This window comes from Vigna umbellata, chromosome 8 (genome assembly GCF_029865625.1).
Source record: "Vigna umbellata cultivar VRB3 chromosome 8, Vumbellata_1.0, whole genome shotgun sequence".
NCBI classification, from domain to species: Eukaryota; Viridiplantae; Streptophyta; class Magnoliopsida; order Fabales; family Fabaceae; genus Vigna; species Vigna umbellata.
The window spans coordinates 48,060,350-48,087,000 of NC_142172.1; the positions used below are offsets into that span (position 1 = coordinate 48,060,350).

Consider the following 26,651-nt stretch of genomic DNA (forward strand, 5'->3'; position numbering starts at 1 on the left):
AGAGTTTCTTTGTCATCATCTTTTAACACACTCCTCCTGCCTACTTTTGAGTTTATCATCCTTTTCCCTTTTATATTTTTTAGTCGCAAACAAAACGATAAGCTCTTACCTTTTCTTTTTTTTTCTCCCTCTGTGCAATTTCTTTCAGATTATTATTTGCCAACATGCTAACAAAACACCACCAAATGGTTGGTTCTTTCTGTCAATGCAGGACCTATGCTAATGCCCACCTTACTTTCATGTCCAATTTGTCGCCAAGTTAGGTTGTCAAGCATTTTCATTTATTTTCTCAAACCTACTTATACATTATAATATAATGTCAACATTGATCAAACTGCATCTCTATCAGAAAAAAAACAAAAAAAACACTACTTTACTTTTGTTACATCAGATTGAGAAAAAAAAGGACCAAAATTGTCTCGTTGAGCCAATAATTTTTTTTGTTGCCTAATCAAATATAGCAACATCCATCTCAAGGCTAATAATACACCCGGTGCATTTACATGGATAGATTCATGAATTGATTTTATGAATCACATTAACAAGATTGACTAGCAGCTACATGGTGTATGTTCCGTGCTTTGCATGTTAGGTACAGAGTTCACAGGCAAAAATTTCCGGCTATACTTAGAAGGGTTCTTTGAACATTAGGCACATTCGAAACAAGGTTTATTTGCATATAAATTCATTAGAAATAGAAAGAAAAAAAAAACAAGAAAAAGATAAAACATTCAAATTTTCATTGTTTATTTCGAAGAGAAATTAGAAGGAAATAAATAATAAAGAAGCACTGTAAAATAAGGAGAAACACTTGCTATATTTCTTATTTTATTTTATGATAAAAAAATAATAAACAGCTCTTTTTCTAAAAAAAATACAGTACAAAGTTTAATTTTCACTCCACTTTTAAAAATAATAAAGAACTCTGTTAAAAAGGGAGGAACACCTATTATATTCCTTATTTTTTACTCTTTGATTTCTATCTAAATTCTCTTTATCTTTTTCAAACATGCCATAAATGTAGAAAGCTCAAAGAGAAATGTTACCAGACTTTAACACTACTGTTAACTAAAATTTGTTAGAGAAAAATTACATATATAACTTAATTTTGCAATTTTTCAACCAATAAAAGAATGCAAGGTGGGCTAGTAACACTAACCAAAAACAAAATATGACATAAGAACTTTTCCAGTCATTCGATGTAACGGTTCTAGGGTAACCATACTGATTGTTACAAATAATTTTTCGACTGGTCTACATGTTACATATTCATTAATTTACAGAAGAATCAAGAAATTATGCTCTAATGTTTACAAATTAAAAGATATCGGGATACAAACTGAGGCTTCATTAACAACCGACCCATGCTTACAAATTTATGATACTTGAACTTGCCTCCTTATAAAAATACAACAGCAAGCTTAATTACTCATAAATAAGATTTGACCTAACTAGCCAATTCTTTTTCAAGCTCATCAAACTCCCAATCACCAATTTCTTCTGACGAATACTCGTCACTAACCCTTCCAATCTCAGATTCCAGCTTAGCTAACTCGGCTGCATGGTCTAATAGCTGGTCTGCCTTAACTGAAGATGATTTTGGCTGTTCATCCGTCTCAGGCTTTGAAAGCTGTGCACCATGAGCTGGTGCAGAAAGTGACGGAGCACCATCCAACTTTTTCTCAGAAGGTGGAGTTTCAACCTTTGCAGGACTCTCTATATCAAGAATTGGCCTCTCAATAGACTCAAATTTAGTTCGTAACTTTTCAATGGCCTCAAACAGCTCTTTAACTCTATCTTCATCGCTCCTGGATTGGTGCGACCAATAAGTGAAGGCAAAAGGAAAAAATTCAGTACAAGGTGTCTGATGCAACCATAATCTTCTATTCAATAAATGAGAAAATGTTTTTTCACAGGGAGAGAACAAAATGGTTTGTAAAGGTGAGTCTGGGTGAAAACCAGTTAGAGAAATTCTAAATTTCAGCTGGATTTACACAACACATTTATTTTGAACTTGTATCAACCAACCGTTCAATTCTTCGGTTAATAAAGCCACCCAGTAAAGTTAATCTAGAAAGAAAACACAACCTGGAAACTTTCCCATGCTGAGCGTAAAACTGCTGTTTCATAGTATCCACAACACTGAAAGTGGTAATAATCTGAAGCAACGAAAGAAAACCATCAACAAATCCAAGCAAATCATATCACTACTCCATTGTTTTCGTCATGAACAAAGCATGCAGCATACGACATATATCAGAAGATCAAACTCATTTAAGGAGACAAGCCCACAACACCGATAGTCTTATCCTATTAGGATAAATCAGTACAAGCCCACAACACTGATAGTCTTATCCTATTAGGATAAGTCAGATCGAATTGGATACCCTGTAGTTCATTTTAAATCTGCAGCGTGTGTAGTTCAAGAGATCTCACGATTCAAATGTTTAAAGTTTTTTATTTAAAAAAAAAAGCAAATACAGTTTTAAAACTCGTGGGTTATTGGATACAACTGGAGAAGGTGCAGTTCATTTTTTTAACTGCCGAAGATCTGCCTTCAAGGTCAGTTACACGGATCGCATGTTGCCATTAGGCTGAGTCAAAAACCAAATTCACACTTGAACAAAAAAAAACGTTATCATAAAAAAAATAGGTAAATAAACTGCTAGATGAACGAGCCAGTGATATGCATATATACCTTGGCCTCGTACGTCAGATATTCCTCCTCAAGGTTTTTCCTTGGACTTAATCCTTCTGAATCCTCGGTATCTGGATTGGGTGTCATCTCTAACCTGTATCCCAACACAAACATACACACAAGAGCACACACACGAAAATTTTTAAAATTAAAACTTAATACTTTATAGACAAATGAAAATATCAATGATTTGAATACCAGTTCATTTATAGAAGCAAGAAAATCTAAGCTTTTTTGTTAACATGGAGAAAATACTGTACTCCCAAAGAAATTTACAATCAAAACACCCTTAAAAGGTATTACCTCTGATTTAAATTCTTGAGGTTCACGACAAATGTTCCAATATGGTTAATAGAAGGCTCTAACTCTTTCTGCACACAACGTAGCAGGTCATACTACTAAGGGGGAAAACCAGGAGGGAAGCAAAAACCAGGTCATACACCCATTATTTGAATCAGTAAAGCGTAGTATGTACCTGGTAAGCTGTAAGAAGTTGAATGGCCAAGTTCACAAAGTAGTCCTCATGTCTCTCCAATTCATCACTTTAAAATGTAAGGATAAGTCAATAATAATTCGTGAAAAATAAAGAGCAAAGGCAGAATAAGAGTAAGTATAGCCCATAGAATTCTTGTTGAAGGATGTAGTCAACTAAGTATATGTGAAATTGGAATTATTCCTAATATAATAAATATATACACATCCAGGGTCATACTCAAATTAGTTTATTTTACAGGCAGCAAAAACATTTATCATTGCTTAAGTTCAGTTACATACTTGACCAGCTTGTCGTTAGTTTTTGCATTTGACTGCTGAAGAACCCAAGTATCTTCCAGAAAATTAATCCAGGTTTTGATAACATCTGCTTCAACCTTACATGAGTTAATGGATTTTGAAAACTCATCTTCCTGTCGATCAAGGTCAAACCAAAATTTCAGACAACCTGGATGCTGAGCTATTCAGGAATATTCAACCATACGTGGAATAGAAAATTAGAACCTCGAACCTTTATCTTCAGGTGCTCAACTATCTGATTGTTTGCTTCCTCAAACTGGTCTCTCTCTTCCCTCACATTCCATAGTCGTGCTTGAGCAGCAGCCAAAGAAGTGTTAACCTACAATTCATGCCAGATTTCAGTTATTTATAAATTAGTTATGAAAGTCGTCACCACTCCTCCAACAGCATCCCATATATTAAAGTTGGAGTCGTTTTAACAATATAATAAGACAAACAACCATTTATTGCTATTAGCAGTAAACTTGAAGAACAAAATTCACATTCAATGGCCAAAGAATCTTACACATGTTCAAAGTTAAAAAGAGGCAATACAAGGTTCCTCAACAAATATCAATCCATAAGTCGCAAGGATATAAACAGACAACTAGAGTACAAAAATCATCACATTGCATGAGTAGAAATGAAGAAAATAATAAATAAACCCATTTTCTCAAGCAAATATCATTTACCACTCTCACCACCACAAAAAAAAAAAGTTGAATATGGTCATACCTTTTTCAGTTCAGCTTCAAGATCTTCTTTTTTACGTTGCAGTTCAGATATCTCTGCTGTCAGTTCCTGAAATTGAGGAAGAAAGAAAAATCAGTTGTCCCCTACAATAGATGGAAGACATAGTACTGACAGGCAGATGCTAGTTTTTCATTATGGTCTTGGCTCCTATGCACACAAGGAAATTGATCATCTCACTACAAACTTAATCAACCACAGCCCCCAAATAAAAGTGAACCAATTTAAGGGCGTGTGTGTGTGTATGTATATGTATACGTATATACATATGCATACATACATACATATATATATGTATGTAGATATATGTATGTATGTATATATATATATATATGTATGTGTTAGGAATAAAAGAGAATGAGTTAGACACGTGTGAGACACGTGTAAGGAGAGTAATATGTTATAGTTGTTAGAAGAGAGAGAAGGTATAAATAATAAACTAAGTAGGGGGAGAGGGGGATGGGAGAATTGGTTCAGACTGGATATTTTCCAGAGGAGGAAGGTTAGGCTTCCTTGGGGTGATTCTTGTATTCTAATTCACTCTTTCATCATTAATACATATATACATACTTTTCCATTCTTTATTCGAGAGTTGTGGTGAGAAGAGAGTCTTGATTAGGTTATTGGCATAAAGTAACCTAACAGTATGTATCTATATATGTATATTTATGTATCTATGTATCTATATATGTATGTAGGAATGCAAATTAATACGTTCAGGAAAATATCCAGCATAACCTATGAAGAAAGAACAAAATAATAAAACAATTACATATAAACTCCAGATGTTAATGCAATAAAGCTGTTATCAATATTGATCACATTGTTCATATATCATTTTTGTTAAGAGACCCTAATTTGACTAGAAATAGGGTAAAATTTTAGTATATAAATAGATGCAAACCTCACTTTAGTTTTGTGAGATTGAATTAAATTTAAAGTTCATTTTCTAAAATGGTATTAGAGTTTATCCTACCAAAGCTCTCATAGGCTTATCATACCACCTGCTATGGTACCACCCACAATATACAGTCACAAGCTTGAGATGTCAAGTCTTCAGTGTGATAGAATGGGTTGGAAATCCCATATTGATTAAAGACATGACCAAATCATAGTATATAAATGTATGTAAATATTACTTACAAGTTAGTTTTAAGGTTGAATTAGACTTAAAAACTACATTTAAAGAATTGACATACAGAACAACAGCTTAGATAAGTAGACATACAATGAAATCCCCATTTGAAATATGATACATTCCAAAAGCAAATACAAACCAGTAATATTTAGCAATAAACATAATGATTCCCTGTTGACCTTTTTAACTACTCTTTTTCACTAGCTTATACATTTGAAATATAATACATTCCAAAGCAAATACATTACCTTCTCCTTTTCACTAGCTTCACCATCTTTAGCTACTCGAACTTTTAATGCTTCCTCCTTTTGTACTCTGTAAAATTAGAGAGAGAAATATGGTTTAGTGTTCATTAACTTGAGCCAAATAGAATAACAAAAAACCCCAGTTAATCAGTAACATCATCTACAAAAACGGAAACAATGAACTAAAAGAGTAGGCAGAAGGTAGAATTATACCACCACCACTACAATTTCCTAATGAATGGATATACGTCTGGCATGTTTAAACCCACTTACAAATAAAACAGATTTATTGATCGGAAACTGAAAATAAAAACTATAAAGCAAAATGCTAAATAAAGTACATTCAACAAAACCTATTTGTCCGGTGAGTATAAAACTATGAATTCAGATGACAAAAAGTAAAGACAGGAGTATAAGAGAAGATAATATTATGACAGGCTACCTGTTATCTAAAATACGTTTTTCAGCTTTTACAGCAGAGTTGGCAAGAGATTCCGTCAAAACCTTCAGCTTATCAACCTACTTAAGCACAACAGTATTGACATGGATAGAACAATCAAAACATTACCAGAAATATGGGGAACATAATAGACAGAACGACAGAAAACAAGGAACTATATTCAGTGAATAAGAGACTGAGAACATTTCAAAGCAGAATAACCCCAAATGTAAGTTCTACTTCTACCATCTCATTCACTCTAAAATAATAGTTAGATCCAAACTAGGACACCTGGTAGTTTATTGTTTTGCAATTTGAATACAACCTGATAACAAAATGTAGAGAATTAATGTTTACTTTTCTATAATGTCAAGTTAATGGAAAGAATAAAATAAATAATAGAATTAAAAATTACCCGTAATATTTTGTTTATATGATTGACAACTAGAGAAGGGTAAATGTTACAAATCCTTCTAATTTTCTTTTCTGTTTCTCCACGTTCTCTGAGTGATTCAATTTTTCTATTTTGGTGAACTCAAGGTAAGCCGTTCCAATTTTCTTAGCCATAAAATCAGTTTTTCGTGCAAGGAAATATAATCTGTACCTCTAGTAAACATCTTTTTCATATGATTGACAAACTAGAGAAAGGTAATTATGAAAATTAAAAGTGCTAAAAATTCTTTCTAATTTTTTTTTTCAGTTTCTCTCCATTTAATCAGTGAATAAATTTTTATTTTGGTGAACTCCAGGTAAACCATTCCAATTTTAATTGCTCCAAAATATTAGTTTTTCATATCAGGAAATATAATTTTAACCTCTTGTTTTCCTTTCTCCGACCCTTCCCAAAGAAAATAATAAAGGAAGAAAATGTACCTTTTGAGCATGAACTTCAGGGGAGTCTCCATTGCTTAAATTTTTTTTCTTCAGCAATAATGCTTCCAGTTTGGAACAGATTCTAATTTGAGCAAGGGCAATTTTCAAAGCCTGCAAAATTATTGGTTGGTTTATAATCCACTCTCTAACACAGAATGGTCTACACAAAATATAATAAAAAGTAAATTATTATATATAAATCTATATTACATTACAACATAGTGATTAGAATCTTAAACTTAGAATGTAATTTGGCTACCTCGCACTTCACCATATCATAAGATCAATCGCAAATGACTTTGAATCTCACTACACATGAATGAATCTATGAAATTTTTTATCAATACAAATTACAAGATTCAATAATTGTTTTTTTGTTTTTCTTTTTTTCCTTTCACAAATTCTCATGAAAGAAATTGAAAATGCATATAAGCATGAATTGTTCAATGAAAAGCAATTGAAGGAACACTTCTAAACTCATGTATACGAATATTCCACCACTTCACCCACTCATTCAATGCATGCACTCTATTCAACCACACTCCATTTCGGTTGTCATGATAGTTGGTAAGTAAACCAAAAATGCTCATAACAAAAATGCCAGAAAGTATGAAAGCATCACAGTTCAATTAAGAATCAATCACAGTAAAGAACCAAGGAATTTACAGTCTACCAACACCGCTTCTTCAAAAAACATGGAAAATAAGCTCATAACAAGAAACAATAATGGGAGCAGCAGCATACTCGACTAATAAAAAATGGCTGACTCAATAAAAGTTTCAGATAAGCTTGTCTCATATTATTACTATATTAGTCGATGAAAAAATTCATTACTGGCAGTGAAAGGCTTTGAAGAGGAAGTGATGACAAAAACAAACCTCTAGAGTTGATGTTGTTTCCTCGGCAGCTTTAAAATCAACTTTATTTACAGACCCCTTTGAAGTTATTATCTCAGTGAGCTTTTTCTTAAGAGTAGAGGCTTCGGAATCTATTCTGCAGTCAATAAGGAAAACGAGACATGACTTGAGGTAGATTGCAGGCAGTTTTCTCACATTATATTATAACAACATGGATCTGCTGATAACAACTAAAGTAATATCTGAAAAGTACACACTAAATAGAACATTATTTCATTTTTCTTTGATATTAGTTAAAGGAATATATCAGTTAACTTTGTAGAGCTGTAGTGACTGGTTATGCTTATTACATAAATCCAAAGCATCATGGCATTCATTAAGGATAATGAAATAAAGTTAATAATTGTAAGTTGAAGTAAATAACAAGGGGGAGACAGAGAGGTCTCACGCCGTGAAATCTTTGAATAATATGTTCCTAGTCAATGCCAATAAATATATATTTCTCAAAGTAATCACTTTTGTTGAATTTCACTTTTAGTTGTTCATCTGCTAAAAAAACATATTTGTGCTCCATCTCAAATCAATGTGGTTCTGTCCCTGCTCCAGTTGCCTAGCCTAATTGACAATATGGAATACGATAGTGTTTAAGTTGTAACCTCTGAGTCTCTTTGAGTGCTGTCCAGAAGTTTATGACAGCTTCATTGCAGTTTTTAACCTCTTGAGGCTCAATGTTTCTTATTATCCTTTTATATTAAGGATGATGTGGGTTTTGCTCCGTTATCACTTTTATCTATTTACTAAATTCCATCCATCATACAACAGTAATCCGCATACCCCTATTTTTTCATTTCATTGCCAACCACTTTCTCCTAAAATCGAACATAATGGAGGCCTGATGCTGGAGGGAGGTACAAGATTACAATCCCATCACCTACTGCAATAGGAAAAGACATTTTCCACCCAAAGTTACTACTGTTGAAATCCTACCTATAAATTATTCAGGCATTGTATAAGATCAGAGCTACAAAGCATTCAGAGCATGATGTTCTCTGGAGCAACATTATCCTTATTAGAAAAATTGTCACATAAATTGTTTCATTAATTAAATGGGATTATCTATATAAATCACTTAGAGAAAAAGGCTAATAACCAAATTCATAAACAATTTATTACAACACAATTTATATATCAACTGTGCTACAAGGTGAGGTGGCTACATGAATTGCCAGACATTATTTGGCTAATTTAAAGACCAAATCTTCAGAAATATGATAACAAAAGTTATAGATTTTGATATTTGAACTTAAGATCAGTGTCAGACTTGGTTGTCTACCAGCTAGGAACAAAGAAAATGACAAAGGAAACCCATGTCTTCACACTGACCTTGCAACATCAGAATTGATTTTCAACCCAGTGATGGCACCTTGTGCAAATTGAAGCAATTCCTCTCGCTTCACCTAATGAAAAAGGTAACATATAACAATCTTATTGAATGCATAAAGAGCAAGTTTAAGAGGAGAAGACATTCGAGGCCCCACTGAGAGATGATCAATTGAAATGAAATGGCAGCAAAGTGAATTTCAAAGTTTAATGTCTCGACTCTATCTACTGAGTTGTCTACAGAGGACTACATTTCATTTCAATTACTTTCATTTAACACTTATATTCAGGTCGCCTTTTAAATTATGATTAGATATGGATATAAAAATCCATAATTGAAGTTATAAAATTATTATTTTAATCCCATTTTCTCCATTTTAATAAGTTATAAAATATATCATTAACTGTAAAATTAAGTCACGGTTTAAAATTGATATATGAGAAAGAAAAAATTGACTATGTGAATGATAATGCGATGAAAGATCTGAAACGGGATTATTACGCTTGCTGAAAATGTGTGGTGATGATACCATACAGTGCTTTATTTAAAATCAATGATGATTCAACCTAACTTTCAGCAATGAAATATGACACATTTTCCTATTTACATAAAGATAAATTCAGTTCTTTAAGAAGGATAACCATGTTTGGGAGAAAGGACAACTTCCCAATTTGGTTCTCAAAAGTAATTTAGTACTATTAACATTAACATCACTAATACATTATTTAAGGTAGAATGTTTCCAGATAATTTATTTTATTTTATTAGTCTTTTCAACAAAATAAAGTTAGGTTCCTCGTTTCAGAATTCAAATGTTTAAAACCAAAACTCAAAACTTAGTCAAGGAAAATGCTATCAAGGTATTAAAAATGTGCACTCTCAAAATTTAAAGTTCAGTTCAAATTCATATACTGATTAACAAATGGTCTACACATAAAACAGCCTTCCAAGATTTTGTGAAGTCACAACTAAACACCAAAAATACAATTAATCAAAGAGAGGAGAAAACAGAGGAAGCATTTACTTCTGAGCAATACCTATGTCCACAGATACGAGGGAAATAAAAATCATCCTTACCAGTACTTCATCTTCATAGCTTGAAAAAGCGGTTGCTAAATCTTGCAGGCTGCTCACTATGGCATTATGAACTTCTTTTCCTCCAGTAAGACAGAGTCTATATAGATAAGGATAGAGAAAGTAAGATTAGATGTATCTTCAGCTGAACTGCAATATTAAAAATTTCCCACAAAGGCACAAATGAAATTAAAATTTTAGACATTTTTTTCACAATAACAAAACATTGATCATACCCCACGAAAATTGCACCAAAGGATTTCATATACCATATAAGCTAGACTCGGATGTCATTCATAAACATAAGATCAAAGATAAATCATGGCATGAAAATGCGACATGCAAGTTGCCAATGACAAATCACAATGAGAGATCTAAATATCTATCTATCCAACTATTTATATCTATCTATCTATATGTGTGTGTGCAGTTGTGTGTATAAAAGCAATAAACTCACCCAAACATCTCCTGGAGAAGGGAAACCTCTTCCTCGTGGGGAGCATGAATAATCTGAGGAATAGAAAAGAGTTAACCCTGCGGTTAACCTCTATTATCAGCAAAAGAAACAAATTGACTTATCCAGAATGATATTCTTTTACCGATATAATGAAAATGATAAAACAAAAAGCTGCATACACCAAAGAGAAACTGAGGAGAAGAAGGTACGTAACTAGATCAAATTATAATTGATACAATATTATTGGGAAAAACCAAGTCTCACGATGACTAAATATAGAACCTGAAAAAAGTATATAAATGAGGACAACCCTCACCTTCCAAGACGATTATGAGGTTAAATTATGCAAAAACCCACATTGTAAGAAATATTCACAAGAATTTATTAAATTTATTGAAGTAAAGCAAATTGCATTAACTTTTAACATTAAATTATTCTTTTAGACATACAAGGTGCAAACCCACTCACAATCACTAAAGGAAAAGAAGGCAATATATATATATATATATATATAAAGAACATTGTACTTATACTGCATGTGTGTATACATTCTTTACAGTCTGAGACAGTGCATCTCAAGCTTACATCTCGGGCTTTCACCATGTTAATCTCATGTCTCACTTCAAAAGTACACTTGAAACTCGCTTCTCTTTTTGCACCCATTTTGCTAAGACAATTAAAAACACTAAGTTTTATGCTTTACAGAACAAACCATAGATATTTATGTTATAAAGATACCTACCAATATACCATGGGAAGTTCAGGATATTTATACATAATAATCAGCATTAATTGAACATACCATGGATAATGCTATACCCTCTAATGCCTGACTTTGAAGGAAAACATCACGAAAATTTAATGGTTCACCCCCAACATCAGAATCATAGTAAAGAACCTGAAAAGAGACAGTAGAATAGCAAACACAAACGGTTAAGGTAAAAGGATGCAATGTATTCGCTATTTTTAGGAATACATTACCAACATAAAAATTTGGGCACCAACTACCTACCAACAGGGAAGATGTCCTCATGTAATCTAGTTGTAAGAAGGAAAAAAAAAAAGAAGCCGACAACAGGAGAATTTTATTATCATCCAAAATACGAGAAGACATTGTAGTGCAAAAACAAACAGCAACAGCTTCTGAAGTATACTAGACTTAGCTAGGGAATGGCATCAATACGCCAGAAATCAGGAGGATTGCTATCAGTGACATCACACTCCTATTAACAATTTTTCTACTATTGCTTAAATTCTACGCAAAACTACAAAATCTGAGGTAGACCTACAAAATTTTGTACTTTGAATAATACAGTGTATTAGGAGAAGTGTATTAAAGAGAGTGTTGCTAGCATTTCTATAATTTTAGAGACAGTATAGTCCTCAAACATATAACGAAATTTCCGCAAAGTATAAAATCGGTCATAGCAAACTACTGAACATATGAAAAAGGAAGGTTCCGAATTCAAACCAGAGATGGTCTCCTTGGGTTCTCCTTGGCTTCTTCAACTGCAAGGTGCTGCTCTAGAGTCCTCTCTTTACCTTCGGCCAACGAGGCTTCAGACAACTTCTGAATCTCTTGAAGCACAGCCACCCATCTTCTAAGCAACTGCACTCTCTCAGGTCCCCTGTAAGAGATAGCAGCGTCTTCCAACCTCTTAATGGTCTCCGCAACACTTCTGTAATTCCTAGCACCCTGCATAGTGTGCACAACAAAACATAACACGAAATTAATATTCTCCTATCGAAATGTTTACACGTCCTAATATTGGTAACATGGCAGTTAGATTGGAACTACGCACACAAAGAGGATGGTTATGGATTGGTCTCAGTTTAGTGACTAGCATACGCACTGATGCGTTAATTAAAAACGAGAGGTGCCATGAGAGAAAATAAAAGAGGAACTGAGAATGGGGAATTTATTTACAATGCGATCCTGAAGGATTTTGGCACCCTCGGCGACCGCTTGACCGGCTTGCTGTACGACGGTGTCGGCGTAGTTCTTGACGGTGCGAGTGAGGTTGTTATTGTTGCCGACTTCGACGGCTTTGCTCACCGCAGATCTCAGCCACGACATGATTGCTCTCGGCCACTCCGAGTCGGAATTCGGCGATTGAAGAACGAGGCAACAAATTTATTTAGGATTTGGAACGTTAGGAGCGATAACGAGACGATAAAGAACAAGGTCAGGGAGAATCACAATGAACACCGACCATCCTCTGTCTTACTCTGTTGTTTGCTTCGTATCGGATTTCCAGAGGGTCAAGATTTCGAGACTCAACGACGCCGTTTCGATCTTCAAACTTTTTTTTTTTTGAGTTTCACTTTTATTTAATTTCTAAAAAAAGTTTGGTCGGTTATAGTACAAACGGTATGAATAGTATGTAAGATTGTAAATGAAAAAATATGACTTGTCTTTGATCATTTTTCTCTAAAAACACTTTTTTAGTAATTTTAAAATCAAATTTTCTCATTTTGGTTAAAAATAAAAGTAAGGATAAGATTACATATATTTTATATTTATTTGACACATAATAAAAAATAAAATTATTATAAATGAATAAACTTTTATATATTTTTTTAAAAAAAGTAAAAAATATGAAAAGTTGTATCAAATAAATATTAAAAGTTTTAAATTTTATGTGTGTGAAAATATTATTTTTTTAAAAATAATTTGACAAGTTATTTCTTTGTGGTAATTAATTAGATGTTAAGTAGGTCCTTGTGTGTTTATTAGGGTAATAACTAAGAATTCAATTTGTTAGGCTCACACGACTAATGTGTATTCAATGGTTTTGTTCTATAAACTTAAATTTGTGCTTAAGTTATGGTAAAAAAATTGAAGAAAAAACTTCTCTCGATATTTGTGAAAAACTTAAGAAATATCCATTGCGATATATTTTTGTTTAAACTTTGTGTTATTTTTTCTCATTTCAGAAATGAAGAATGAGATTGCAAACGAATTAATTTGTGAATGTATGATATTTTTTTAGGTATTTACATAATTATGCAACATCTTATTCAAAATAAACCTCAATTTACTATATTTTTTAGGACTTCAATTTTGAATTGGGTCGTATTATGATGCTAAAGATAACAGAGATGGATACTACATATATGTTTTGATGTAAATGCTTGTTTGTTGTTATTACAAAGGTTTTTGTTAGCATTTTGAACTTTGTTGTTTTCATATTTTTTTATTTAAATAAAGAAAAAATACCATTTGGAATTTTTGAAATATAAAAGCTGTAATGTGGTGTGTCAAACATTCTTAACCATATTATTAGGGGAGTTGGGGTACAAGGTGTCATGTTAATTTATGGTGAAAGTTTAAGACTGTTGATGAGTTGAAAATGTTAAATAATAATGTTTTAAATTAACGAAATATGTTTTGAAAAATAATTTTAAGGAAAAGAAACATCATAGTACAGACCTGAAACATATGATAAGTTAGTCCGTAAACCCATATAAAATGAAATGATTCAGTGAATACTATTCAAATCAAATATGTTGGTATTTAATTAAAAATATATTAAAATATGATATTGTAAATTATGAAAAACATCATTTCTCGTAAAAAAAATAGTTATCATTAATTATTTCTTTCTTTACCCATTTGCTAAAAGGTGAATTTGTCGATTTGACTCATCTTACAAAAAATGGTTCTAACTTACATTGATTAGAATAAATAATTCAACAAAATAAAAAGTTTGTATAAGAAAAAGTTTTTAAGGTAATGACAACAAAAATTCTGTGAACACCAACCCATCACTCATTTTTTTAAGTAACAATCGTATTTAAAAATGAAAAAAAAAAAAAAAAAAAATATATATATATATATATATATATATATATATATATATATATATATATATAAGTTAAGCTAATATCATCTTAAGTTTATTAAAATGAGACTAGGTGAAACTAAAACAAATAAAAAATATAGATTAAATAAAAATAGATCAACTCAAGTGAAGTTAAGCACGAATTACGACAAAATAAGTCAAGTTGAGTCTAAGATAACTCAAATCAAGTTGAGATAGTTATGTTAGGATAAGTTGAATTAAATATATGTTAATAAAATTAAGTTAGGTTTAAGTCTAGTTAAATCAGGTTGAAAACAAATATTGATTAGTTGATATCATATAAAAAAAATAAGATTAAATTTGACCCAAGTCAAGTACTCATTCGTATTGAAAACCATATCAATTTGATTAATAAAAGATCAAACCCACGTGAAACAATTTTAGATTAAGTTAAAACTAAGTTTGATTAAGTTGATTCAATTAAATATAGTTGGATCTAATAGACATATTAAGATCTAAATAATCAAAATTAAGTAAAAGTTAATTTATAATTAATAAAATATTTTAAAAATATTTGTAATTTAAAATATCATGTTATCGTAATTGTTTTTAAGTTAGTTAAAATGTTATAATAAATCAAAACTATCGTCATCCATTTTAAATGGGTTTTGGAAGTTGAATTATTTTTCAACTTAATTATTTAATATGCCGATAAAGAAAAACTTATTTAAGAAATGAATTAAGGTTAAAAGCGCGAATTGTGAATCAAATCGACCGCTTTACGTTTTTAGACAAAATATAGTAAAAAATAAAATGCTGGCCAAACTCACCACATAAAAAGCAAGACAAGTGAGTTTTTATATATTTATTTCGAAACGCAAAAATCTACAGTAATAATCTTTATATCCTTTTTACTTGTTAAGAAATTAATCGTTGAACGTAACAGAAAAATGTGAAATCTGATTTTTATATTTTCAAATTCCTAAAATTACAAATCACATTTTCTGCGCTCCATTACGATCTTATTTTGATTAGAACGGATACGTATTAGAGTATATAAACTCGAATATTCTCTGGATAAAAAATTATTATTTTTTAGCTCAAAACATTTATCGTTTATTAGGTTTGGTCAAGGGTGTTATTTATTAAGGGTTTTTGTTCTGACACAAAATAATCAATATTTTAAAATTACTGGTTAATTAAGGAATTGATTTTGTGATCATGATACATAAATGTATGTTCGTTATCATATCTTAATGGATTTGTATTTAATTAAAATATGGTATTGTTCTCTCCATTATCACCTCTCTTCTCTTCACTTTTCCTTTATTATTTTGTCCTCAGTAAAATTTATTTTTAAAGTTATTATTTTTTAATTTTATCCATTCATAATCTATTTCACTACTAACTTATTATAGTCTCGTACATGAGCAGTCTTCTTTCGCAGTGCGTGGAGTGCTTCCTCGTATTCGAATAAACCTTGAAATAAAACCCTAAAATAAAAAATGTAACATTTAAATGGAGGTGACATCCTTCAACGGATGTCGACATCCTTCAACGGATGTCGACATCCGTTTTACCTTAAACGAATGTTGATATCCGTTGAAGATGTCACCTCCCGTTTAAAGATACGTTTTTTTATTTTAGAGTTTGTTTTATTATGGGACATCCGTTGAAGGATGTCACCTCCGTTGATGTATACTTCGTCACGCTGGTTGATGCTTTGGACGTTCCTCCACACCACAGCGGCAATAAAAGCTTTCAAAACAAAAAAAATACTGAGAAGAAAAAGGAATGGAAGTGCGGAGGTGGGGAGGTGAAACGAAAATGGGAAAGGAGAAAAGAGTTCCGTGTGGGTGCTGGAAAAGTAAAATTAGGATTTCAAATTATTTAAAATAAGGTAAAAGTAAAAATCATTTTAACCTAATAATATAATTGTATTTAAAATAATGTAAGGAGGTAGAGGAAATATAGGGTGATAGTGGTAGAGGAAGCAACACCCATTAAAATAATGTATATAAACTCGAATATTTAATTAGAATATATAAACTCGAATATTCTCTGGATAAAAAAATTATTTTTTAGTCCAAAACATTTATTGTTTATTAGGTTGGTCAAGGGGTTACTTACTAAGGGTTTTGTTCTGACACCAGAATAATCAGTATCTTATAATTACTGGTTAAGGAATTGATTCTGTGATCATGATACATAACTGTATGTGCTTATGATATCTTAATGGATTTGTATTTAATTAAAATAATGTTTCAATACTTTTAATCTGCTTAAGGACACGTGTTTTTTTTCGTGAGATGTTAGGTGAGATATGTGTGGATTTTTCTAACATAACATAATAATCAAATGACCCTCCCACTCATACAAGTCAATTTTGGCTGCTTTTTTTATTTTATTTTGCTATTATTTTCTTTTAAGTCTGCTAGTTAGGTGGGTAGGTGAGAAAGGAGAAGATAAACACGAGTCAGTAGTGTCTTTATGCTTTTAGCATATACAATATATAGAATTTTCCATGTCAGACATTCATTTGAGATATATTATAGAAATAAATAATCATAACAAATTTTATTTTTTATATTTATAAAATAAAATAAAAATAAAAAAATTATGTATAGAGTATTGTTACTTCTTAACAAAACATTTATAATTGAATTTATAAGAACGAAGTGTCATGTTCACTGAATAAATACGAGTTAGGTAAATGAACTTTTAAAGTGATAACTAAATTCAAAAAAATACTACCAAGGAGTTAATTAAATTTAATATCAATAAATTTCCTTTTGAAATATTTTATATAAAATCAAAGATCATGAGAATATCAAAGGAAAGTGGTCAAATAATTGATTAAGTCTTGGAAATTTATTTCTCAAAATTTTCAAACCTATTGTTGTGATGATGGCATAAACATATAAATATAAATTAGTGAATTTTATTTAATGATTAAATAAAATAGTTATTTTTAACTAATAATTAACTTGTTCATTAAATAGTATACTCCAAGTTTATACTTTTCACATTAACGAAAGTTAGTAAAGTATATTTTAAGTTTATTATTTTGAGAACGTTTTAATTAAAACTTGTCAATATATATATATATATATATATATATATTATATATATATATATATATATATATATATATATATATATATATATATATATATATATATATATATATATATATATATATATATATATATATATATATATATATATATATATATATATATATATATATACTGGATATAAATTAATTAGCTCTACAAATATTTTCTGATATTCAGTTGGAATATGCATCGGCAAGATATAATAGAAATGTCCTTTAAGATAATTTTGTTATAAAAAAGTTAAATTAAAAAAAGTATGGGATGGATAAATATGTGAAGAGCATAAAAAGATGAAAATTGAATAATATTAATAAAAATTCATTTAAAATATTTATTTTATAAAATTAGTTTGTAGGAGGAAATTTACATTTAAATATTTATTAATTTTTATTTTTAGTCGACAGATTAAAAGAAAAAGAAAAAGTTTATTACTGGACATAGGCATCTCTTCCTATATAAGTTTATGCGTTCTTGCATTGTCATGTCATTAACAGAACAGAGTTTGAAAATGGCCACAGCACCGACGATCACCGACGTTCAGGTGGAATTCCTCCACTTCCCTGCGGTGGTCACTTCATCGGCCACCGGAAAAACATATTTCCTCGGCGGCGCAGGTTCTACAACTTCCTCTATTTATGTATAATATTCTGTGTATTTGAATTGACCTATATATATATATATATAAGAGATGAATTATGATGCAGGGGAGAGAGGATTGACGATTGAGGGGAAATTCATAAAGTTCACGGCCATCGGAGTATACTTGGAGGATAAAGCAGTGGCATCACTCGCCGCTAAGTGGAAGGGTAAGCCTTCAGAAGAGTTGATCGAGATTCTTGACTTCTACAGAGATATCATCTCAGGTGAAAACCAAACTTTTAACTTTCAACTTTGAATTTTAAATTCTCAATTCTGAATTTTGAACTCTGAATTTTGAATTCTAAACTCTGAGATTTAACTCTAAACTTTAAACTCTGAATTACGAATTTTGAACTCTAAATTATGAATTCTAAAGTGTGATATTTAACTCTAAACTTCCTTTAAACTCTGAACTTTAAATAGTAAGCTGACTGAACCCGAGCTCTGAACCCGAGCTCTGAACTCTGAGCTCTGAGTTCTGAACCCTGAATTCTGAACCTGAGTTCTGAATCTTGAGTTTTGAAGGATTCTGAATTCTGAACTCTGAACCTTTGAATCCCGAACTTTGAACTCCGAATCCTCAACCCTCAATATTAAACTTTGAACCTTGAATCCTGAACTCTGAATCATAAATCCTGAATCTCGAACCCTGAACTTTAAATCATAAATCCTGAATCTCGAACCCTGAATCATCAACCTTAAACTCTAAAAGTCGGGTAAATTAATTTTGTAAATGATATAAGTAAAATGATTTGATTTGATAAGTTGGAGGAAGTTGAAAAGATCAGTGTGTAGGTGAACAAAATGAATTAAACTAAATTACTATATGTCCTAACTAAAAATTAGTTTTTCTTGACTTAAGTAAAAATTAATTTAAATGAACTAAACTTCTTTTTTTTTATCAAACTACACTAAATTGTATAACTGCTAATTTACTAATACTAATCGATAATCAATAATTTTATTTATTTTTTAAATTATAAACTATAATATATTAAAATTATATACAATAAAATAATAATCATTAATTTTATTATCGGAAAATTCAAAATTTATACAAAAATATTTCTTTTATAATATATTAAACACTCTATGTCTCATTAATCCTTTTTCATGTATAAAATAACGAATGCATACAATTTACTAAAAAGTAACGTTTATTTAAAATCAATAATATAAAAACTTTAAAATAAAGTATAAAATCAAAGAATTTACAATTAATTATCTTACCTGTATTAGTTGACGAAAAAACATTAATTAAATTATGCATCAAAACATAATTAAATTATCTTAACTTAACTCTTATTTTATTTATATTACTTGATACTTTCTATTTTAATATTAAAATAAAAATATAACTAAGAATCTTACTTAAAAACATTAAAAATGTTAAATATTTAAAAATATTAATTTTTATACTGAACCACAATATTTTTTAATGACTCTATTTATGTTTTAATTGAATTAGATTAGTTGGGAATAAAATAAAACGACAGTGGTGCAATATCTCAAAAAACGACATTAAGTTGATTTGCATAGACGTGAATTTAAACAAATAAAAAATAAGTTAAGATTGATATACTTAGGTTGGATTTTCGATAGAATTATTTATCTAATTTACGTTTTAGGAGAAAATGAAAATGGAGGAGTGATAGAAAATTAACTGCACTAAAAATATAATAAGTTTAGTTTTTAATTAAAATAGATTAATTTTTTTTAAGTATAAAATCGTACGGTTTTCAAATAATTTAATATATTTAAATTATTTTTTCCGGCGCTAGGGTATGGTGTTGAGACGTGTTTTTATTGTATTTGTAGGACCCTTTGAAAAGCTAATAAGAGGGTCGAAGATTCTGCCATTGACTGGCACAGAATACTCAAGGAAGGTGATGGAAAACTGCGTTGCACACTTGAAGTCCGTTGGAACATATGGTGATGCTGAAGCTGCAGCCATTGAACACTTTGCAGAAACCTTCAAGAAGGTCAATTTTGCACCTGGTGCCTCTGTTTTTTACAGGCAATCACCGGATGGAATCTTGGGGGTCAGTCTATTTCTTACTTTACCTAATTTAGTAATAATTCCTACGTTAAACATGTTTTTGTTCCTTTGAAATAGTTGAACAATAATGTTTTGTTTTATGAACCCTTACAGCTTAGTTTCTCTGAAGACGCATCGATACCAGCAGAAGAGGCTGCAGTTATAGAGAACAAAGCTGTATCGGCTGCAGTATTGGAGACTATGATCGGAGAACACGCTGTCTCCCCTGACTTGAAACGCAGTTTGGCTTCACGATTGCCTGCGGTATTGAACGACGGCATTATACTCTGAAAATTCAGGATCACACATTATGAACTCGAGTTTTTCAAATATTCTTGTTTTCCATCATCTTCTGCTAATGTATTTCTACTGCTTTATCAAATCAATAAAATCTGAGTTTGAGTTTCAAGGTGTATATGTTTTATATGTGTAATTTAAACAGCCTTCTCCAAACCAAAAAATAACTGTCATGGAGAATGCATGGAAATAATTTGGCATAAAGTAAAAAAGTATTGGTTACACACATTAATATTTATTATAAAAAAAGTCATTATTAAATAATAGATTTTTGTATTTATAAACCATAAGAACAAAAAATAGTGTAACTTACATTAGTATAGATCTCTAAATAAATATTAATTAAGTAAATGTTAGGAATAATTATATAGTTTTAAAAATTTAAACTCTTCAGTGAATCTATTATACTTTATATTTTTTTTCCATGTACGTCTTCATCTCATGCTTTAAGACTATGTTTCAAGGTCATCTGATTAGATCAGAAAATTTAATCTAAGATTATTTGAGTAACTTTATATATGTAAGTAATAAATGTTTGGATCTCTATATATTAAATTAATTTTATTTTTAATAAATTATGTGTTACTATTTTATTAATATGTATATTTAAAAAAAAATCAATTACAAATTATCATATAAATGATTAAAAAAATTGTAAAAATAGGTTGTTAAAAATACATTTTCCTTTAATATATGTAATCTTGGGTAAAAAATATCTTGTCCGGGTGAGAGTAGACAAATCCACTTCTTTTGCCAGTTGCCACTACAGTCCTTAGCAATTTTTCCAAGTAGGACCAGTTGTGCTGCATAATATTCAAAACTTGTTCTCATAAAACAAAAAATCATTTTCACTCCGAATTTAGATCAAGAAAAAAAAAAGGGAAATAGATGATAAATAACATGCTAACATCACTGGCTGATTTTAAATTATTAATAAGTCTTTTTTTTTTCTTCTTCGTTTTTTATATGTTTTGTTTCTATCATCTATTTTTTCCTTCTATTTTTTATTGTTTCTTAGTGAATCACAACACCCGATAACATTTCAAGAATGAGTTTGAGTGAAATTATTATTTTATTTTATGTTTTTTAAGATTAAAATTTTACATGTGATTAAAAAAATATTAGTATAGTGGCTGATACCTTTTATTAAAGTGTTACATTTTTTAATTTATCTTGAATGAGGTTTCGGTCGGTGGAACAATAAAATGATATTTATTTTTTCTAGCAAGATAAGAAACACAAACAATAAAAAATATAGATAACTGCTAGCTATTAATAAAGAAAAATAAAAATGGACAATGATTCTTTGACAGACAAAATGTTTTTACACCAATTTATTATTATTATTCACTCTCTCTTTTTTCTTTATAAATATAAAAAATTAACCTTATAGTGAATTATAAAATGATAATTATTAGTAGTCAATGCAGTCCTAGTTTAAAATATCATAATTTTTTTGAGGCAGTCTGGTTCAGGAGTTGTCTCATTTGATGGGATAAGTGATTATGTTATTTCACTACCAAACCAAAAATTATATTAATTTAAAAGCTCGTGATCCATTTTTTCTACCATCAGTTTTTTTAATTAATATTGATTGAGTAAAGAGATTGGTTTGTGTAAAAAAATGTAACGAGAATTGAAAAAAAAAATGAACCTATGGCTTCTATATAAAGCATCTGAGTTCTTGAAGAAATCAGAACACAAACAACACTCTCCATTTGTTGCTCTTACAATGGCCACAGCAGTCACTGTTGAGTTCCTTGAATTCCCTGCGTTTGTAACACCTCCTTCCTCAACCAAACCCTATTTCCTCGGTGGAGCAGGTCGATTCTATCATGTTTTTCATCATTTAGTATCGGTTTATGTTTTAAGATTTTATTCTTAAACAGATTCTTAAAAAAGACAGACATGTTTTTGCAGATGATGTGAGATAACAGACAAGTTACCATCTAACATGCAATTTGATTTTGTTTAGGAGTGAGAGGGTTGAATATTGAAGGAGAGTTTGTGAAGTTCACGGGAATTGGGGTTTATTTGGAAGAGAAAGCTGTTGCATGGCTCGGTTCTAAATGGAAGGGCAAAAGTGCAGCTGAATTGGAGTCCCTTGAGTTCTATAGAGATATCATCAAAGGTCAAATTTCATCTTTGACTTATATGTTACTCATTGTTTTTCTGTTCTAACATTTGAAAATCTAGATCCAAGTTTGAATATCAAGTTAAATAAATATAACAAAGTTGAACATAAGAAAGTTAAACATGGATAACAACGGTTGGGTATCCGAAGAAAAATAATTCATTGACTTGTTATTTATAGGATATTTGTTTAAAAAATATTTACAAATTTTAAAATGTTTGTGAATATTAGGAATATCCAATTTATTTTAAAAATTTTATAAATTTTTAAAATAATATATAAATAAAATTACAAAACAAAATATAAAATATAATATAAATTAAAATTTTATTTTAATTAAATTTAACTTAATAAAATATAAATTAAATATTCATTTTAACTTTTTCTACAAGAAATGGATACTTGCACTTTCTTGTAAACCACTTTTCCCAAATACTCATCATTAACTTAAAAAATATATTGATGTTTCCTAGTTTTTTGATATTTGAATATTTTCTTTAATACATTAATATATTTTGAAAACACACTACTAAAAAACCAGTGGAGAAGTTAAATCGGAATTGTACCTTATATTAGTCAAATTCTTTTGAGTGAGAAAATTGGATATTAGTGAATCACTCATTCTTTAATCCAGTTCATTGGTATTGTGTCTTGTTAATCTCCTTCTTCCAAATATCTATTATTAACTTCAAAATATATTGATGTTTCCTGTTTAGTATTTGAATATATTTGAATATTAATTTTTTAATACATTAATATATTTTAAAAACACTACTACTATGACCTTGTTCACTTGAATGAATTTGAGAAAGAGTGATTAAGGAGATTTGAAAGGATTTGAAAGCAAATTTTTTTGTTATTTATTTGAGTGAATTTGGAACTAAAATGTATTAATCAAATTAATTAATTGTGATCTGTCCGCATCTTGAAAATATTGAATTCATAAGAAAATTAGGTAGTAGTAAGTTACTCATTCTTTAATCTATAACCTTAGAGAGTTTGTGTTGGCCTTTTTGAAAGAGTAGTTAATGTGACTGTAATTTTCTGAGCTTATAATATATTAACTCTTTTACTATGAAATTATTGGTTCAAATTTAAATAATTTCTTAGCACATGCATTAAAGACAACCTGAGACTCAGGATTTTGTCTTTTATAGCCTTTTTCTTTTTTAATAGTGTCATTCTTGAATTATACAATTAGTTTTGTTTGATACATTCAATTCTCTGCATAAACTAAACCCCATTATTGTAAGTAGTTCAGATTGAAATGCTCTGTTTCTCTTTTATGTCTTTATTCGTGGTAGATATTCAATGAGATTTTTTTATAGTTTGTTGTTGATTTTTATAACATGTACAAGATAATTTGAATCTCGTGTCCAACAATTATATTCTTTATACGATTGAATTATTGTCATTTCATCATTTACAAAATTGTTGAATGAATGTGTCTAATCAGGTCCCTTTGAAAAATTTATTCGAGGGTCAAAGGTAAGAACATTGGATGGACCTGAATATGTTAGGAAAGTATCTGAGAACTGTGTGAACTTTATGAAATCCAATGGAAGTTACGGTGAAGCAGAAGAAAAAGCTATCGAGGAATTCAGATATGCATTCAAGGATCAACATTTCCCACCAGGTTCAACTGTTTTCTATAGGCAATCACCCACTGGAACATTGGGGGTTAGTATAGTCACCAACTGTTTGTGGAATTGCATAGTATAATGAACCTGTGCACACATACAGTTTACAACATTTCTTTTCTTCCACAAATTGCAGCTCAGTTTCTCAAAAGATGAGACGATCCAGAAAATGAGTATGCAGTGATAGAGAACAAGGCACTTTCAGAGGCAGTGCTGGAGACTATGATTGGAGAGATTCCTGTTTCTCCTGCTTTGAAACAGAGTTTGGCTACAAGATTTTATGAGTTTCTGAAAGAGGACAATTCCAAGACTGAGTGAAAACTGAGAAATGCATGAGATATTCAATGTTGTCTCCTCAGCCATTGGTGGTACACTTCCTGTGTTACTCTTAATCTAAATAAATGTATTCATAATCTGAATAATGTAAACCAGACATTCGTAATCCTTTTTTTTTTATACTATTGTTGCCCATTATCGCGTAATCACTTTCATTGAAAAAACAATGTTCTTTTGTCCATTCTGTTTAGTATATAATTTTTCCTTCAATTTATTAATTTTTGATAATATATGAGATGGACCTGATCAAACTACTATTTTTAGCACTGCCATGATCTTTAATTTCATCACTCTCATCATTATGCATTATTAAATTATTATAAAATTAAACTTTAGGCGCATTATTACTTTACATTTTTTTTTCCTTTTTTATCTTATTCTTCTTTAGCCAACCCACGAACATGTCTCCCGAATAAAGTTGAGCCAAATTGACATTTTCTTAAACTTATTATAAAGGTAGTCAAATTAAGTTGACTACTTTTTCACAATTTTTTTCATTCAAATTTCATGTACTGTGTTTGATTTCAATAAGCAGAAATCCTGAAGCATGCAAAACAGTTAAGCATAATCAGTTGATTCACAACGAAAAATCAAATACAGCAATTCAGAACTTATACAACAAAGGATAACAACACAAGTAAAATCTGAAATTTCCCCCTTATTTATTGGTAACACACCAAAGTGGTAAAGGATTTTCATCATCAGATGGTGATAAAATCAGTTATGAGATTCAGGGACACCCCCCTCTTTGAATAACTCAGATAATCTGGTGGCCAAACTCTGTTTTGCTGCAGGGGAGACGCCATGCTTACCAATCATCGACTCCAACACAGCCTCTGAAAGTAGTTTATTATCTATAACAGTGCTGGCTTCTTCTGGAATGGATCCATCTTTAGAGAAGCTTATCTGTTTGCAATATAGATTTCTGATTAAAGAATGAAAAAAAAAACGTACTAATATTTCTAGAAACAACATAATGTGTAAGAAATGACATGATGTGAAATTGATGCATGACAACAGCTAGAACACCATAATCACTAACCAATAATGATCCATTGGGTGACACTGTGAAAAGGATAGAGGAGCCTGGTGGGAATGTTTCGTCTTTGAAAACAGTAACAAACTTGTCTATTGCCTGAGCTTCTGCATCAGTGTATATCCCAAGAGACTTCCAAATGGCAACACAATTTTCTGCAACTTTCTCTGAGTATTGCTGCCCCGTCAAGGGTAAGATCATTGTCACCTGCATAAATTTCTCAAACGGCCCTGAACAGTGAACAGAACATCCTTTAATTTCTTCGCATTCACATGCTGAAAACACATATCTAAACCTTACAAAGAGGTTCCATTACATGTTACAGCACATTTTCAGAACACCACAGCCACAATAGTCATACGATTATACCATTATTCAGAATATTTAATTTTAATACATAAAATTAATTTTTTTCAGTGAAAACAACTTCTTAATTAGATATAACAATTGAAAAGGAATAATGACCAGACATATGTAATTTCAGTTAGTAATAGGTTGATTACCTGTGACGATGTCTCTGAAGAATTCCACGGATTCCGTTAATTCTTGAGCAGACTTGGCGTTCCATTTGACGGAGAGAAGAGGAACGGCGTTAGGTTGGAGGTAGATCCCAATGGCAGTGAATTTAACGAAATTGTCTTGAATCTGGAGGCCCCTGACGCCGGCACCGGCGAGGAAGAAGGCGGTGGCGGAGGAGGGAGGGTTGAGGGTGGGAGGGAAGGTGACGTTTTCGACGTCTACGGCGGTTACGGAAGAGAGTGACATTGGTAAAGCAGTGAGTGAGTGAAATTGATATGGGTTGAAGTGTGTATGTAGGAATGGGAAATTTAAAGAGGGAGGGTTGGCGAAGGGTAGGTAAGAATGAGAAACGGAAGGTGGCGCCATCAAGCATTCAATGCAATCTTAAATATTCGGTCTAACTTC

General features: G+C 30.6%; 3 protein-coding genes and 1 pseudogene across 5 annotated transcripts; 2 read left to right on the top strand and 2 right to left on the bottom strand.

Moving 5' to 3' along the window:
• Positions 1-1,153: 1,153 nt before the first annotated feature.
• On the bottom strand, positions 1,154-12,983 carry LOC124832075 (uncharacterized). Of its 2 annotated transcripts, none has more exons than XM_047306194.2 (18): positions 12,610-12,979; positions 12,154-12,378; positions 11,485-11,580; positions 10,683-10,735; positions 10,229-10,325; positions 9,155-9,228; positions 7,793-7,907; positions 6,915-7,025; positions 6,045-6,121; positions 5,606-5,672; positions 4,205-4,270; positions 3,702-3,809; positions 3,473-3,603; positions 3,174-3,240; positions 3,002-3,069; positions 2,699-2,792; positions 2,089-2,159; positions 1,154-1,808 (listed from the first exon to the last, which is right to left on the bottom strand). In XM_047306194.2, the coding sequence occupies exons 1-18, from the start codon at positions 12,757-12,759 to the stop codon at positions 1,448-1,450; spliced, it is 2,031 nt and encodes a 676-aa protein (XP_047162150.1). In that variant the 5' UTR covers positions 12,760-12,979; the 3' UTR covers positions 1,154-1,447. The 2 variants fall into 2 exon arrangements, 1 of the variants encoding a protein (XP_047162150.1); XR_015781592.1 differs by having other exon boundaries at positions 1,730-1,808; positions 2,089-2,594; positions 12,610-12,983.
• Positions 12,984-18,066: 5,083 nt separating this feature from the next.
• LOC148194842 (chalcone--flavanone isomerase-like) lies at positions 18,067-20,693 on the top strand. Its single transcript, XM_088096921.1, has 4 exons — positions 18,067-18,221; positions 18,312-18,470; positions 20,065-20,288; positions 20,399-20,693. The coding sequence occupies exons 1-4, from the start codon at positions 18,071-18,073 to the stop codon at positions 20,573-20,575; spliced, it is 711 nt and encodes a 236-aa protein (XP_087953047.1). The 5' UTR covers positions 18,067-18,070; the 3' UTR covers positions 20,576-20,693.
• A 1,551-nt stretch (positions 20,694-22,244) lies between these two features.
• Positions 22,245-24,837, top strand: LOC124846775 (chalcone--flavanone isomerase 1B-2-like; annotated as a pseudogene). Its single transcript, XR_015781586.1, has 4 exons — positions 22,245-22,404; positions 22,557-22,712; positions 24,172-24,395; positions 24,492-24,837. The product of XR_015781586.1 is annotated as a chalcone--flavanone isomerase 1B-2-like (transcript).
• A 412-nt stretch (positions 24,838-25,249) lies between these two features.
• Positions 25,250-26,596, bottom strand: LOC148194843 (chalcone--flavanone isomerase-like). The gene is made up of 3 exons (XM_088096555.1): positions 26,231-26,596; positions 25,734-25,957; positions 25,250-25,597 (listed from the first exon to the last, which is right to left on the bottom strand). The coding sequence occupies exons 1-3, from the start codon at positions 26,490-26,492 to the stop codon at positions 25,409-25,411; spliced, it is 675 nt and encodes a 224-aa protein (XP_087952681.1). The 5' UTR covers positions 26,493-26,596; the 3' UTR covers positions 25,250-25,408.
• Positions 26,597-26,651: the final 55 nt, after the last annotated feature.

Bases quoted from the DNA above. Each gene is read 5' to 3' on its own strand.
- LOC124832075 (XM_047306194.2), bottom strand. From the start codon at position 12,759: ATGTCGTGGCTGAGATCTGCGGTGAGCAAAGCCGTCGAAGTCGGCAAC. The intron at 3,070-3,173 runs GTACATACTACG...CGTTGTGTGCAG, and splicing joins AACTTCTTACAGCTTACCAG to AAAGAGTTAGAGCCTTCTAT. The intron at 2,793-3,001 runs GTAATACCTTTT...GTTGGGATACAG, and splicing joins CTCAAGAATTTAAATCAGAG to GTTAGAGATGACACCCAATC.
- LOC148194843 (XM_088096555.1), bottom strand. From the start codon at position 26,492: ATGTCACTCTCTTCCGTAACCGCCGTAGACGTCGAAAACGTCACCTTC. The intron at 25,958-26,230 runs GTAATCAACCTA...TTCACTGTTCAG, and splicing joins CTTCAGAGACATCGTCACAG to GGCCGTTTGAGAAATTTATG. The intron at 25,598-25,733 runs GTTAGTGATTAT...TATTGCAAACAG, and splicing joins CACCCAATGGATCATTATTG to ATAAGCTTCTCTAAAGATGG.
- LOC148194842 (XM_088096921.1), top strand. From the start codon at position 18,071: ATGCGTTCTTGCATTGTCATGTCATTAACAGAACAGAGTTTGAAAATG. The intron at 18,222-18,311 runs GTTCTACAACTT...ATTATGATGCAG, and splicing joins ATATTTCCTCGGCGGCGCAG to GGGAGAGAGGATTGACGATT. The intron at 20,289-20,398 runs GTCAGTCTATTT...GAACCCTTACAG, and splicing joins CACCGGATGGAATCTTGGGG to CTTAGTTTCTCTGAAGACGC.